The 15,356-nt window shown below is 41.6% G+C and overlaps 1 protein-coding gene across 1 annotated transcript in view; it reads left to right on the plus strand.

Annotated features, from left to right (window-relative positions):
• Window positions 1-10,367: 10,367 nt before the first annotated feature.
• klf12b (Kruppel like factor 12b) overlaps window positions 10,368-15,356 on the plus strand; it is a 40,036-nt gene continuing 35,047 nt past the window's right edge. Inside the window, 2 exon segments of the mRNA XM_082509088.1 lie at window positions 10,368-10,508; window positions 10,510-10,571. Of these exon segments, the coding sequence (XP_082365214.1) occupies window positions 10,477-10,508; window positions 10,510-10,571 (94 nt within the window). The 5' untranslated portion in view covers window positions 10,368-10,476.

Consider the following 15,356-nt stretch of genomic DNA (forward strand, 5'->3'; position numbering starts at 1 on the left):
ATAATTTCCACTGGTTAGGCAACTTTTGAAATGATGTAATGTAAACCAAACAAAGTACCACTGTGACCAGGATAAATTTCAGGTTATTGTCTTGCTGTTGTTAGTATGTATCATCACTGTATTATTCCCCAAAACACACCTTTGAAACCCAGAGTTTACTTTAAAGGGTACGCCTAATTCCCCGTTTTGACCCCCTTTTTATGATTGCAGCTTAATTCAATTTTGCAGTGAGCTTTCAGATTTCTCCTGTTTTGGAAATTCCTGGAAGTAAGAAAAACCTTAGCTGAGGTAAAAATAGACATTGTTTGACTATGATGTAATCCTGTGGCTGCATTCAAAAATTCTTCTCTCTGCTGTTAGTGCAAGCTCAACATATCGCTGAAAAGGGAAACTGATTTATTTTGGCTTAATATCAAAACCATGGCCTGATGAGGGGAGGCTTGCACAGAGTAAATCAAGTAGAAAATAAGCAGGGTTGAATTATTTTCAAAAGCCAGCATGCTATTAAGCCAGGGCAGACCCGTGGCAGCAGCTCATGAAAAGAAAACATTTCTGGCTTTTCCATCATACAATTCCTTGTTCTTAATATCAGCACCTCTTAGTAGGTACATAAACTTTCAGAAGGACACCGAGAGTTTTATATTAGCTTGATGCATGTCCTTCTAGGTGTTACATGAAAAAATATGTAAGACCTGCAGTATAGTATACCTGCCAAGAGGGATGTATGATCAAATCTGCTCATGCACTCTGTTCTAATGTTTTAGGTGCTAAACTACAAGTTACAGAGACGCATCTGGAAATGAACCTTTGAAATCACATAAACAGAAAGCTCGTAACGAGGAACTGATTTGTCTCCCAGACATTTACATCCTCTCACCACGAAGCTGCAATTGAAATTATTACAACTCGAGCCTCCTCGCGTGCACTTGCATTAGCAAGGTAGGTTCTGTACCATGGCTTGCAAATATCTCAAGCATCCTTGTCTACACCCACCACAGTCTTATGTCTGGAAAAAAGAAATCATTTGTTGTGCAGCAATCTGCCTCTTTTTGATTAACACCCCCATTCTACTTCCTTGGCGTGCCCCCGCCTCACCTCTCTTTCTTCCACCCTCTCTCTCTATGCACATCCTTCTCTATGATTATTTAAACGGGTGCCAGAAAAACACTGTGACCCGTCTAATTTGGGCTGTGAGAGAGCGCAGAGAGGAGAGAGAGGGGCCCTGCGATTCTCCACACTCCCTTTTACCGAGCGGGGAAGTGGCGGGTGAGAGAGAAACTGTTGCCATGGCTACCTGCTGGCAGCTTCTGTCCTTGTGTTTGGAGAGCACTGGCTGTTCCCTCTCTATCCAAACCCTGGGAGGGAGGAGAGGGGAAGAAGGTGAGGGGGGACGGAGGTGATGGGTGTAAGGAGGTGAGGTGGGGGATGTCTGTGGTGGGGGGGTGGAGTGGGGGTCCAGCTGCCAAAGGGGGAACAGCACAAGGTCTCGTCAAAATCAGAGGGCTGCTGGCTGGAAAAAGAGCAACAAAAGAGCAATACTGAGGGCTCTGGTGGCTGATCAGCCCCAGCTAGTTACATACACACGCACCAGTGTTGATGACAGGGTTGACAGCAGTGGGGGGATGTGGAAGAGTGGCAGTGAACAACTGCTTCAGTGCTTCCATACAACATAGGTGTCTCCACTGCTCTATGATGAGGCTAATCTTTCATCTGTCTTCTACTTAAAACTCACTTTATTTGATGTTAATTACACTGTAACAAATTGCCACATTTTTTCCTGTAAAAATTTGCAGTGACCTGTGTAAAGGTACATCAGTCCAAAAAAAAGGGAAAAATAACTTTTTAATTGTGACCATATTCTCCCATATTAACTTCTCTTAACAGGTTCCCTGTTAATTCCATAATTGAATTTAAAATCCTTTTCATCACATCACATCATGTGACCCTGAATCTTCCCTGAGTTACACTGCAATAGGTCTAGGCTGCTGGGGGCTTCCTATGATCCACTGAGTGTTTCCTCTTCACTCATCTTTCTCACTCACTATGTGTTTGTACACCATTGAATCATTAGTTATTATTAGTCTCTGGCTCTCTTCCACAGTGTGTCTCTATCCTATCTTTCTCCCCTGAACCCCAACCAGTCGCTGCACATGGCAATCACCCACTGAGGCTGGTTTTGCAGAAGGTTTCTTCGTGTTTTTCTTTCCCACTGTCGCCAAAGCACTTCCTCATAGGGGGTCATCTGGTTGTTGGGATTTTCTCTGTTTTCTCTGTATTATACAGGATCATGACTTTTTTTCTGTTGTTGTGATTTGATTTGATTTGAACTGAATTGGATTTAACTAGCGTTCAAGGCCCAGACTTTTCTGGAAACACTCCCTAAGTACTAGCAAAGCAGTTGTGAAATGCAAACTGGGAATCAAAATTGTGCCTCAGCGCTGTAACCAACAGAGTTTAAAAGGTGAAACTTTTACTTTAAAAGTATGTTTAATAAGTAAGTTTGAATTGTCAAAGTCAAAGTCAAAGTCAACTTTATTTGTCGATTCTGCCACATGTACAGGACATACGGAGAATAGAAATTGCGTTACTCTTCACTATAGTTGTACCATTAACTTCTCCTAGCTGGTTCCCCATCTTATATTAAAAGCAGTGTGGCGAATGTTTGCAGAGAAGTTGGAGTGCAAAGTAAGGCTGGCAATCTGCCAGCAACAAAAGCAATGGCAATAAGTTTTTTTTGCCAAGTGGTCAGGGAGTAAACATTTTTCCCACAGGGTCATTGACCAGTCTCTAGGTCTCTACACCCTTAGAGACTGATCAATGACCTGGGTTTTAATAATCATTTTCCCAGCAACTGTCACCAACCACTTGCCAATGAGTCTGGGAATATGCATTTTTTCTTCACAACCAGTGTTGCTAGAGCGGTATCTAGGACTGTGTGTCTACGCTGTTATCATGACTGTGATTCCCTTTCGCCTGTGTGGCCTTGATCTTGGCACTGCAGCTTTCTTCCACAGTTTAAAGACATAGGTTTGGTTGTCAGGTGATTGTCAATTGCAAGTGGGTGTAATGAGCACTCTGTGAATAGCTTTCCCCAAGTCATGTGGGACAGATTCTGATGATCAAAATAAATCAATCAGTCCTGGTTTCTTTCTTTCTTTCTTTTTATTGCTTTGTTTGAAAAATGCATCATCTAATATAGTCCAATCATTTTTATAGTAATGTAAAGATATTTTTCAATACTTAGTTGATAACTTTTTACCAGGGTTAGTGCTGTAAGTTTTCAACAGTGTATATTTTTTCATTATATTACTTGCTGAACTTCTTATTTGTGCATCAGTGAGTCAGGTATTCAGGATGGCTTGAGTATCACAGACTCCACCCTGGTTCTAGCCACCCAGTAAGACGATCCAGGTAAGTGATAGCTGTGGAATGGACATAATACAGAGCTTGCTGTTTTAAAACACACAGGTCTCCTTGTTACTTTCCTAGCAAACCTTTCATTCTCTTAAGTTCAGTAGATATAGTTACTTTGTCAACGAATCTAAACTATTTCCTTGTTTTTGTAGCTATAGTTTCTTTTGTTTTATCTTATTTGCAGGGTAAAAAAAATCTCTTCTACTTCCTTGAATGTGTTCCTATCAACTCGTGCTCGTGTGTTCCTCAGGATCTGCTTGTATTGGTGTTAAAGTTCATTCTAGGGGTGCTTGTGTGTGCAAGCATTGCGGTTGCTATTAGACACAGTGTTCTGAAACCCCGGTGGCCATGCTGATGAAGCTTCCCCCTCCCTGCCCCCTGCCACTGCCACCCCCACCCACCCACTGGCAGGCAGCTGACCTTGGCAGGGCCTGACAGAGAACTGGCCTGGAGGGGGATCCACGGAGCTCCACGCCAGCCCACTGAGCCAGCCCACTCAGTCTGTGCAGGTGTACGGTCGCCTGGAAAAACACACACACATGCATAAGACCCAGACCAAGTGAGGCCCTTGAGCAAGCAGATGTCCTAACACTCTGTTTCTCTGTTACCTTTCTTCTGGATTTATCATTTTCACTGTCATTTTCCTTGTATTTCTGGTTTATTGTCCTTTTTGTTTTTGGTTTGTCACTGGTACTCATTTTCTCCTTACTCTTCCTTTCTGTAACACTATCTTACCTTCTTTACCATGCTTGCAGGATCCTTTCCACTTGCTGCAATAGCAAATACTGAAATGAATGGTACTTATTATTTTCCAGTTGTGGGCCTTATTTGGAATCATTTCTGGTTTCTTGTGTATCTTTTCTGACAAAATAAAAAGCAAACCATTGTCCCAGAACATGCAGTTGAACATGCTTTGAATGAACTTATTAACTAGCTAACAATAGATGCACATGAACGCACGATAATTTACTCCTTATAACACTCTTCATCAGTGATTGCAATCAAGCTCCTGGATCAATGCATTTAAGAGCTTGGGGGTGGAGTTCCCAGTGCAGGCATAAACCTTGGCCACGTACTTATGCACAGTACTGTACATACTCTCGAGTTATACGCACTGCATCCACTCCCACATCTAACCTCTTAGTTGGCATCCTTCTGTGTTTAAATTCAGCAATCTTTTGAAACAAGTCAGAGAAATTACACTGGGGCTTTGAAAAACCTCTTATAGCTAAAATACAGAGAAGACAACTTAAAAATGCCCCAAACAGCCTTTTTTGGTTGTTGTTGTTTTTTTTATAACAATAATTCAAACATGTCTGGTTTGTTGGGACTGCATCAGGTTGCAGAAAGGGACAGGTTAACATTCTATATCATATAGAATATTGTGCTAAAGTCTTGAGCCACCCTTCATATATTTATAATTTTCTTCCAATGAGCTGGATTTTCTTGTCTTCTTATTGTTCTCCAGGCTTTCTGAAGGTCTTTCAAAGTGTTTTGGGCATGACATTTTCAGTCTAGTCCTTGTACCTGATCATTTTTATTTTAAATTGTGTCTTTGGGCACTTTATTACCAGCAGCCTGTCAGAAAAACACATCATTTTTTCCCATTTCTTAAGTTAAATCGATTAAAAATGCCAAACATAACACAATTTGACAGGCATAAAATTGTATTTTTGCAATAACAAGGTAATTCCCAAAAGGCCATTAGCCAAAAACTTGGCATATTTCAGAACGGTGTGCAGTGTATCCTTCAGAAAGTTGAGGAAACTGGATAAAAGGTGCTAAAAGAAGAAATGGGAGGCCTAAAACAATCTACAGCAGAACCCATTTGTGTTCTTCACACATGAACCGGACAGAAAATCAGTGGCAACAGGTTATTTATGCAAATCTGAAACTTTGGGTTGAAATGACTGGCAATAGGAAGTCAAGGGAACTGTATAACAGTGAGTCTCTACACTTTATGATTTGGGGCTACATTTCAGCCAGCGGTGATGGAGATCTTTTCAAAATTATGAAAGCAGAAATGTAGCGTCAGATTTTGATTAACCATGCAATACCATCTGGAATATATCTGATTGGCAATGGCTTCATTTTTACAGCACAGCAATGATACCAAACGTGCTGCCAATGTAGTAAAAGCATACCTGGACAGAAAATGCACACACTGGAACATTATCAGTCATGCATTGGGCTCCCCAGAGCCTGGACCTCGACATTATTTAAGCAGTGTGGGATCATCTTGACAGAGAACAGAACAAAAAAGCAGTCAACATCCAAAGGAGTGCTTTGAATGTCCTTTAATAAGCCTGGAGAACTATTCCTGAAGACTACTTTAAGAAATAACAAGAAAGCTCGAGTTCAAGCTGTGTTGAAGAATGACAGCGGTCATACAAAATCTTGTATGACAAACAAATCTTGAACTGTACAAACCCTAATTTCTCCTCATATACTACATTTTCATCTGTGTTTGCAGATGTTTAAAACAATCCCTATGCACCTATTTTGCATTTTCCTAATAAAATGTTAAGAATGTGTGATAAATAAATGTGTCATATGTGATAGATAGCATGCAAACTTATGAATGAAATACATCAAACACATGCATTGGTGACAAAGGGATAACAATCCCTATATTTATCAATGTTTTGATGTATACAAGCAGCTGCTGTGCATTAAATGACAAATATGTTATTGACATATCCATTAATGTTTTTATTGCTGTTGTCACAACCAAAAAAAAAAATCCAATTACTGAACACAGCTGACTCTAACATGTATTATTTTAGGTTAAAGGTTTTAATGTTTCTATATTCTCACAGTATACTGCAAGAAACAATAATGCATGATATTTTACAGATCTAGCAAGGGAGCAGTTAGCACAGCTCCATACTGTGAAATGCTACTGTGGTTGAATTGAGAACAAGGTTGTGTGCAGGTGTGAAATGCAGTATTTTCTCTGCTGTTCTAACATGTGTACAAGCTATTGTGTAATGTAGATTAACAGTACCATACTCAAATATGAATATTTTTCATCACACATGCATCAGTCGCCAAACTTTTGTCAAAATTGACAACACTGTGCTAGTACTGTGGCAAGCAGACAAATAGGCCGGCCCAATGTACTGCTTCAATTTCATTTTGGAGGAGAGAAAACCTTGATTCGTGAAGCTGAGAGAAAGCGCTTGTCATTTTGTGTAGCCCATTTGTGTTGAGTATTCACAGTGGGAACAGCGTGGGTCTGCAGGGGATAAAGACAGGCTCCAGAGGTGAGCACTTACAAACCGTGGCTGTCTGACAGCATGAATATGTATTTTTGACCATTCCAGTTTCAAGGTTTCAAGCTGATTCTTCTACTCGGAGTCTTCTCACAATTACTCTTTTTTATCACATATTTCTTATTTGTGCCTGTGTTCATTATGCTTTTCAAATCCACGGTGAAATATTTTAAAATGGGGTAGAAGTTATATTTTACAGTGTTCTCTGAGTCAAAAGGAAAAGAAACGAAAGTAAGTGAAAGGAATGTGTCTTTGTGGCTTTGTAGTATTTATTATTATCCTCTCAGCAACCCTCATCCCCTTCCCCATTCCTTCCCGCTTTACTGCGCTGTAACAGGTTGACTTTAGCTTCTTTGCTCCCTATTTCTTCATCTGACACGACTGATCTTTTGAGTCCAGAGTCTAAAGTTTAGCCAGGGAGAACAGGAGGAGAGCATCACATCCCTCACTTGTAGCATTTCACAACACGCACAGATTTTTTTTTTTCCAGGCTTCCTCTGCACGCTGAGATCGCCCGCCCCCTCAGTGTAGACATTTTGTAGTGTGTGACTAAATGATGAATGGTGTTACAATAATTTGATGAGATTGGGTCAGATGATGCAAGGGAGAGGAGTGCAATCATAATGTTCTTCTTGATGTCTTACTGCTTATTATGCTGCATAAATGATCCCCCAGACACCCACGCCTTCTTTGAACTGATCCCACCCGAGGGTGACACGTTAGCAACCTGTCTAGAGCTGGCGTAGCCTTGGGAGAGCTTTTCGCGTCTCAGGTGTTTAACAAGCTCTGCTGGGGCACCACGATGGAACTGAGATTCCCGAATCAAGCGCCAGGCCCCCTTCGCACACCTCCCTTTGCGTGCCTGATTCATCCCACCCCCTCCCCGCAAGCGTCCCTCAGACCATCTCCCATCATCCTCTCTCCCCTTGCTCTTCCTCTCTTCCATCCACACTCCACCTCCTTCCTCTTCCTTCAGAGCGCCTGTGTGCGCTCCACTCTGCCGTCTTTCCTTCAACACATGCCAGGACTCCTGGGGCAGCAGTTACAGAGCAAGGATTTCATTTGAAATAGCTCCTCGGGACGTCATTATAAGGATCATCGCCGGGCCTTACGGCTGATGTTACATTAGTGTTCCATCACACACGGAGGGCCTTCAAAGCACCTAATAGCCAGCTCGCTCATCACATAAATTTATCTCTGAGATTGGCAACGTCACATGAATCTGTAGCTGACCATTCTCATGTGTCAGTGTAATCAAGAAGATGAACAGCCATTAGTCTGTCGTAAAACATGGCACAAGGTCATTGAATGTGTGACAGGTAATGAGATAGTCTAACACTAGAGGGATTTTAGTTGTGTTTTGCAACACTTGTTGCATTGACCTTAAATACATCCGTATCTTTAAACTTGATAATTTCCCAGTTGGGTTTCTGGATAACAGCGTGTCATTGCTGTTATCCAGAAAAAGACACCATACTTAATGTTTTCACCATACATGCATGTTTTCGCATGCTTATACTTTGAATGTCAGAAAGTATGTAACTAGACTAGAGAATTGCATAATTGATATGTAGCTATGCTTTTTGACAACACTAAATACATTGTAAGTCACTTATAATCATTAGGGTACTTTAAGTAAAAATAGCATCAACCCCAACAGGTTTAACCATGATTTCAATAGGCTGTATTATCTCTGGATAAGAACATATAAAGCACTTGTACAACTGATGGAAAAAGTCATTGCAGAGCTAAGAAGAGCAGGTCTGCAGCCTGAGATTATATACGGCTACATTTTACGTCAGTGCCACACCGTCCCATCTCTCTTTATTCATTCAACCAACCCCTCCAATAGGAGACAGCCACAGAATTCACCCATATAGCACACCCAGGCCATCCCTTTATCCAGCCTACTCAACCTTATTAGTCCAGTCTTTCTTTCTCTCCATCCATTTCATTCCATCCTCTCATATCCATCCAGCCATTTTATCCTCCATTGATTGCAAACAGAGGACATACAGTATCTGAAGTGAAACAGAATGAATATTAAGTGGGTTGCAGTTGGATCACTGTACTAAAGTAAAGAGTCTTTTTTTCAACGCTCTCTCTCTCGTTCTTTATCATCTCTGGCTCTTTCAGTCAGCTCCACGATAAAGCTGGCACCATGTAAAGTGGCATGAGCGCCATCAGCCATGCAGATGAGTCTGCTTCCTTTACCTTAATTAGAGCTCTCAGGGGAGTGGGTCTGAGGGGTATGAGCATCAGCCGCTCATACCACAGAGATACCTTTCATTAAGCTCAGTTATACCAAGAGCAAAACTGACGTGGTTACAGTGGCTTAGCTGCTTATTATATTCCTGCATGTTATCCAAATCTTTTCACTTTAAGCGAGGGCAGAAATGCCTTTTGTGTTTTACTTGCAGATAGTATAATCCCCAAAAGACGAGGGAAACAGGGGTGCTTTAAAACAGTCTTACACTGTGCGTGCACATGTCTTGTGAGATTTTATGAATTCAGTTGGTTAAAGTGGAACATTGATTTGATAAAGTGATACTCGAATCAACAAGAAAATTATCGTTAATAATCTGGATGGTCACTTCATTTATTTATTTATTTAGATTATTTTAATAAGCGAATATATATATATATGGATGCACAACAAGGGTAGCATCAATTAAGCATTAATTACTATTTCATGACATTAAACTGTTAATGAATAAATAGTGGAAGTAATGAATACCGGTGATCATTCAAAGCACTGATCTCTCTCTCTACACACACACACACACACACATATATACATATATATATATATATATATATATATATATATATATATATATATATATATATATATATATATATATATATATACATATATATATATATATATATATATATATATATATATATATATATATATATATATACATATATATATATATATATATATATATATATACATATATATATATATATATATATGTGTATATATATGTATATATATATATATATATATATATATATACATATATATATATATATATATATATATATATATATATATATATATATATATATATATATATATGCATTTATTTGACTTTTTAAAATAGATTTTTAGGCTTTATTATGCTAATAAGTGCAATAAATGCAATAAGTATAAGTAGTAAGTACAATAAAAATAAATAAATAATAGGACATATGCTTTAATGATGAGAAGCAAAGTATTCTACACTGCAATATTTTTTCAGTCACAATTCTGATTTATGAAGATTAAGGATTTAAGTCATTTTTGCATCAATAAATGTTCGTGTTCATGTATTAATCTGCCAGTTATTCCCTTGAGACACTGATCGTCACTGAATCAGAGAAGAACGAAAAATTCTCATGTGATTTTGCTGTTTTTCCTTGCTCTTGGATGAGATTTAAAATTAAACTAAATGTTCACTAGTTCGTTTTTCTATTCACAAATCGGTTCACTGACCACATCGGTTCATTTGTATTTATAATTACTGTATCCGTGGGTGTAATTACTAGACGCGCGTGTAAAAACTTTGTCCTTTTAATTATCACAACCCAAACGGATGCATTGCGAATAAAACAAGTTGAACTAATGCACTGTTACCCCCTTCGTTTCCGTCCCCTTTAAACGGGGAGGTGCTCTGGTGCTCACCCCAGCCCAGGACTCTCCGCTGCGCTCCGGGAGGTGTGCACTGGAGGGAGTTTGGACTGGTTTAGAGCGGACGCGTCGGAAACCTCCCCTGAGGGGCCCCATGTAATTCGATGCATGCTGTTAAAGCTTAGAGTATATTGTCTTCCCTTTTGCTTATGAAGCCTCCACCCACCGGCCCACCCTACATTTAGCGGATCATGTGACTCGGGGTAAGTCATTTGCAAGTACAACAGTTCTCTGTGCGCTCTCATTCATTTCCTGAGAACTGCCTGAGCCGAGCAGCTGAGAGGCAGAAGGGGAGGGAGCTGCTCACTCACATACACTCACTCACACTCACACACATTATCGCACACACACTCACTCACACACATACACACGTACATACGCGCAGAGTGAGAGGAGAGAAGAGGAGAGGAGGAGACGAGACAGAGAGGACTGTAGAAAGGAAAACAGTCTCCTAGTCTCCACGGCTCTGCAGCTTCTGACAAGGTCTGTGCAATTTTCTTGTCCTGTTCCTCTGCTGGCTGCTGCTATGTGCTTCATTTGTCACGTTGCTGGGCTTTGTGCTTGTGTTCAATGCGTTTCGTCCAGCTGTCATTGCTCTGTCAAAGCAAATGACAACTCAGATCACCTATAGTATTGTGTTTGGTGTTTGACAGTAGAGAAGGTAGTGGGGGGGGGGGAGACAAGAGATCCCGCATGTAGCTGACTGGACAACTCTTTATTGTCAGTGTCAATTAATAAGCTGTCATAAAAGAGGCCAAAAAAAAAGAGAGCTGATTTTTATATACTCGGGACAACCGGGGACATGGGCAGCATCCACACTTTTGCAGCGCAGGCACCTCCTGTGTTTCAAGTCTCTTATCTCTCACAAGTCCAATGCAACTTCAAACATATCTGCTTATCAGTGAAGGAGTGTTGTAGAATAACACTGACTGAATGTCTTAGTGGGGGATGTGAGTGTGACTGCGCTGCAAAAACTCTCGGCACTTCTCAGTGGAAAAAAAAGTTTGCTGCTTGTCAGAGTTTCGTGCATGTCTTAAGAGAGTTGTGTGCGTGTGGGTGTGCATTTGTGTGCAGCGTTATGGTGTGTGTGTGTGTGTGTGTGTGTGTCTGTGTGTGAAAGAGAGAGATGGGCTTGTTTGTCTACTGTAGCAGCTTAGAAACAGAGGAACGAGGCTGTTAGGAATGGGTTAAACATTGGGAGGGTTGGATAGCGGAGGAAGGACACTCGGGTGTGTGTATATATGAGTGTGTGTGTGTGTGTGTGTGTGTGTGTGTGTGTGTGTGTGTGTGTGTGTGTGTGGGAGTGTTGCAGGGGTGGTGTCTTGGATGTCATCGCCAGCGCTCTCACTTCCAGGGTAATAGTCATTGGTATTGATGGGTGGCTGTCACAGGGGCAGAGAGCCACCAGGCTGGAGAGGGTGGCCGGGGGCTGGCCCTTGGCTGTTATTTTCAATTACAGGGGACCAGGGCAGAGCTGACAGCAAAGGCATTTGTACATCCAGAGAGGGGGAGGACGAGGAGGAGGGGGGAGTATGTGTGTGGAGAGAGTGGGAGGGAAGGAGAGAGAAAGGTGGTGGTGGGGATGGGGGTGGTAGAGACTCTGGCCTCTGCTCTTGGGTTTGATGTGGAAACTAAGCACTGACCTGTGTGACTTTACCCTAGCGATGTGGAGAGGCCCTACCTTGCCTTTAACTATGCGTCCGGGGTCTCTCTCTCTGTCCATAAAAAAACACCCAGCACGCCCCTGCGGGCGGTTTATCCTTCAAGCTCGGGTCCTCTACCAGAGGCCTGGGAGCTTGAGGGTCCTGCGCAGTATCTTAGCTGTTCCCAGGACTGCACTCTTCTGGACAGAGATCTCCGATGTTGTTCCCGGGATCTGCTGGAGCCACTCGCCTAGCATCCTATTCATGTAGCCCCTGCCGCCGGGGTTACTTGCGTAGTAGCATTCCAACAACGCCCTGTTTTCGTCTCTTGCCCACCGATGCCTTCTTGTTCCAGTAGCCCACTTTTCGTCAGGGTGCCCTGGTTCCTCAACACCTGACGCGGACCTTGTTGATCCGGGCGACGTCCGAGCCGGCATGCCTTCATATTTATCTGTCTCGCTCATGTCTGCGGTAGGCTTGCTTAGCATAGGGGGTCTAGCCTTAGGACCCTTACTGGATACAGACGCCCAAGGCAGGAATCCTGGGTTCCAAAGGCGTGTAGTCTAACCACTACGCTATACACACACACACACACACACACACACACACACACACACACACACACACACACACACACACACACACACACACACACATATATATATATACACATATCTGAAAGAAAGAGGAAGGGAAGGTGTGGGCATATATATGTGTGTGTGTGGATGTGTGAGGATGAGACCCCCTGCAGCTCTGCAGCTCCTTGGTGTTGAGCGAGGGAGATTAGTGCCCATTTAAAGTATCGCTTAAATCCATGTACAATAAGGCCTTCTGCCTGTGCACGAATAAGCAGGCTGATATCACACATGTAGAGCAGACTTTCGACACTGTGTGTACACGGCAAGGAATCACATTAGATGCCTGAAAGTGTCTCTTTACAGCACACAAACATCTGCACGTCTTGATCATCCAAATCACGTAAGTCTGGAATGTCACGGATCTGAAGGCTTATTTGTGATAACAGTATTTATGATCTGGAAAGAAATTTGAAAATAAACTCTTTAAGGTTAATTACTGTAGCACTGAACCACATCTGTGGTCAGAGTGCCATTGTAAGCGCTAGATAATGTAGCTATAATTAGGGGGTTCAGTGTATGTATGAACAGGTCTTCAACAGAAAGTCTTTAAGCTGGATAATCCCTGAGGCAATGGCCACAATAACTGGTTAACATTTTAAAATGCATAACTTTTGCTGTGTCTTTACCCAGCGTTCACAGTACGCCTGGATTATGAAGCAGTGTAGAAAATTCAAGCACTGTGTTTTAGTGTGGACTGAGGAAAACAGAGACTTTGCAGTCCAGGTCCCGAAGTCTTCATCACATGCCCACTTTGCTGCTGATGCTAGAAGCCTTTGTACATTCTGTATTTGATCATGCTACTGCTGCCTGCATGTAAGGGAAGCCTGCACAGTGCATGTGATATATTGTCTTAATCAAGACCATCTTCTTGCTGAAACACAGTCAGAGCCTGTATTTCTGTAAAAATGACTTCATTGACTGCTAAAGTATTAACTTCACTGACAACACTACTCACTTCAGTGTAGCATATAATAATGCGGTGAACTGAGAACAGTTCAAATGAACTGTAGTACATTTGGATGATAACAGAAGAGTTAAATGACCTGTCTGAATGTTTATCATGTAAAGGTCACTTTACATGATAAACAGGTCAGTGTTCCTTGTGACTTAATCCAGACATTCAGATAGCAGTAACAAAAAAAGAAGAAGAAAAAGAAATGTTGACCAGTTAGTGTATATATTTTTAATGTTTACCCTAAAGCAACATGCAACCTGCACTAGCTGGTTTGACAGCAGTATCGAAAGGATGTTGCTGTTTGTGGCTTACTGTGAGGATGTATGTTTAGCTAGAAAAAATGAGTGGGTTAGTAAAAGGTCATGGTTTGGGTTCAAAATGACTGTTTAGCACTTTTGCGTCACAGCAAGAAAGTTTGGGCTTGAACCTGTCGGTGTCCTTTCTGTCTCGATCTTGCGTATTCTGTCTGTGACTTCATGGGTTTTCTCCAGATGCTCTGTATCTTCCCACAGTCCAAAAAGATGCTTGATATAAGTGTTGATTTCAAAGTCGGTTGTACAGGTGAGCGTGAGTGTGAAAGGCTGTTAGGGTCTTTTTGTTAGACCTTTGATGGACTGGAGACCCCAGCAGGCAAAAAGCAAGGACTGTAATTCTGTCCAGTCTATGATCTGGAGACCCCCTGGTTCTCCATGAAACTAGCTGGAAAAATGATTACAGTGGATATATTGGTGTCTCTTCAATGCCCTGTTTATAGTAATAACTAAGAGTTCAAGAACAATGATGGCAGTGGCTGTCCGTTAAAAAACTGGGAACTGACACTTGTCTTCGGTGTTCAAATTTACTTTAATCATCCATCCACCCATCGCTGTATGTACTTTTTTTTATTCATCTTTGACATTTGCTTCTGAAGGACAGCAAGCATAACTCTTGCAACTTGCAGAATGCTCTGAAAATTGACTTATTTTGTTTTGGGGTGTTTCCTTATTTTTTTATTTTCTAGTTTTTTGCTTGAAGCATCAGGTTTTCCCACAAATAGACTTTACATAGATATCGGCAGGCTGTACAGATATTTTAATGTCTCATGACTCATTTTAGCATTTTTGTGATTCTTATCGTCTGTCTGAAAGGACGATATACATCATTATTGTGCAAGTGGACAATCATCTCGCTCTTATTTTAAAGGTTCAGTTGTTACTAACCACCTAGCCCCATCCTTCCTGTGTCATGCTTTGCTGGTTTACTGCTGTGCTGGCAAAATTATTCAGCTGCTTTGCTCTCATCCCGGGCATCATCTTGGATGGCAGCTGCCCATATTGGTATGGGGAGATCTGGAGATCCACTGTAAGTTGGAGAGCCACTTTTACTGAGACCTGCAGTATTTGGAGACTGCTGCATGTGTCACTACTACAGTTGGAGCCCATCCAATTGTGGTAGGTGAAAGAAACACTGGAGAGGCAGCTGATTAAAATGCTCAACATGTCAGGTTAAACATTTGCATTTATAAATGGTATTCTTTAGCATACCTGTGCCTGCTTTTGAGCGCACCCAACCCCTGAAACCCACCGCTGCTGTCACAAATAGAATGCAAATCTTGAGAGCACACCGACTATGCCAACATTGACATGAACGATTTGATGTCTCACACGTCTTGCTGTTTTCCTCCACAACTGTATAAAGCTGGTGCTGCCAATCTGATTCCTTCAGTAGCTCAACCCCCACCCCAAGACATGGTCCAAAGGCTTACGATAAGGA

Source organism: Aulonocara stuartgranti (genome assembly GCF_965226115.1).
Source record: "Aulonocara stuartgranti genome assembly, chromosome: 16".
Classification (NCBI taxonomy): Eukaryota; Metazoa; Chordata; class Actinopteri; order Cichliformes; family Cichlidae; genus Aulonocara; species Aulonocara stuartgranti.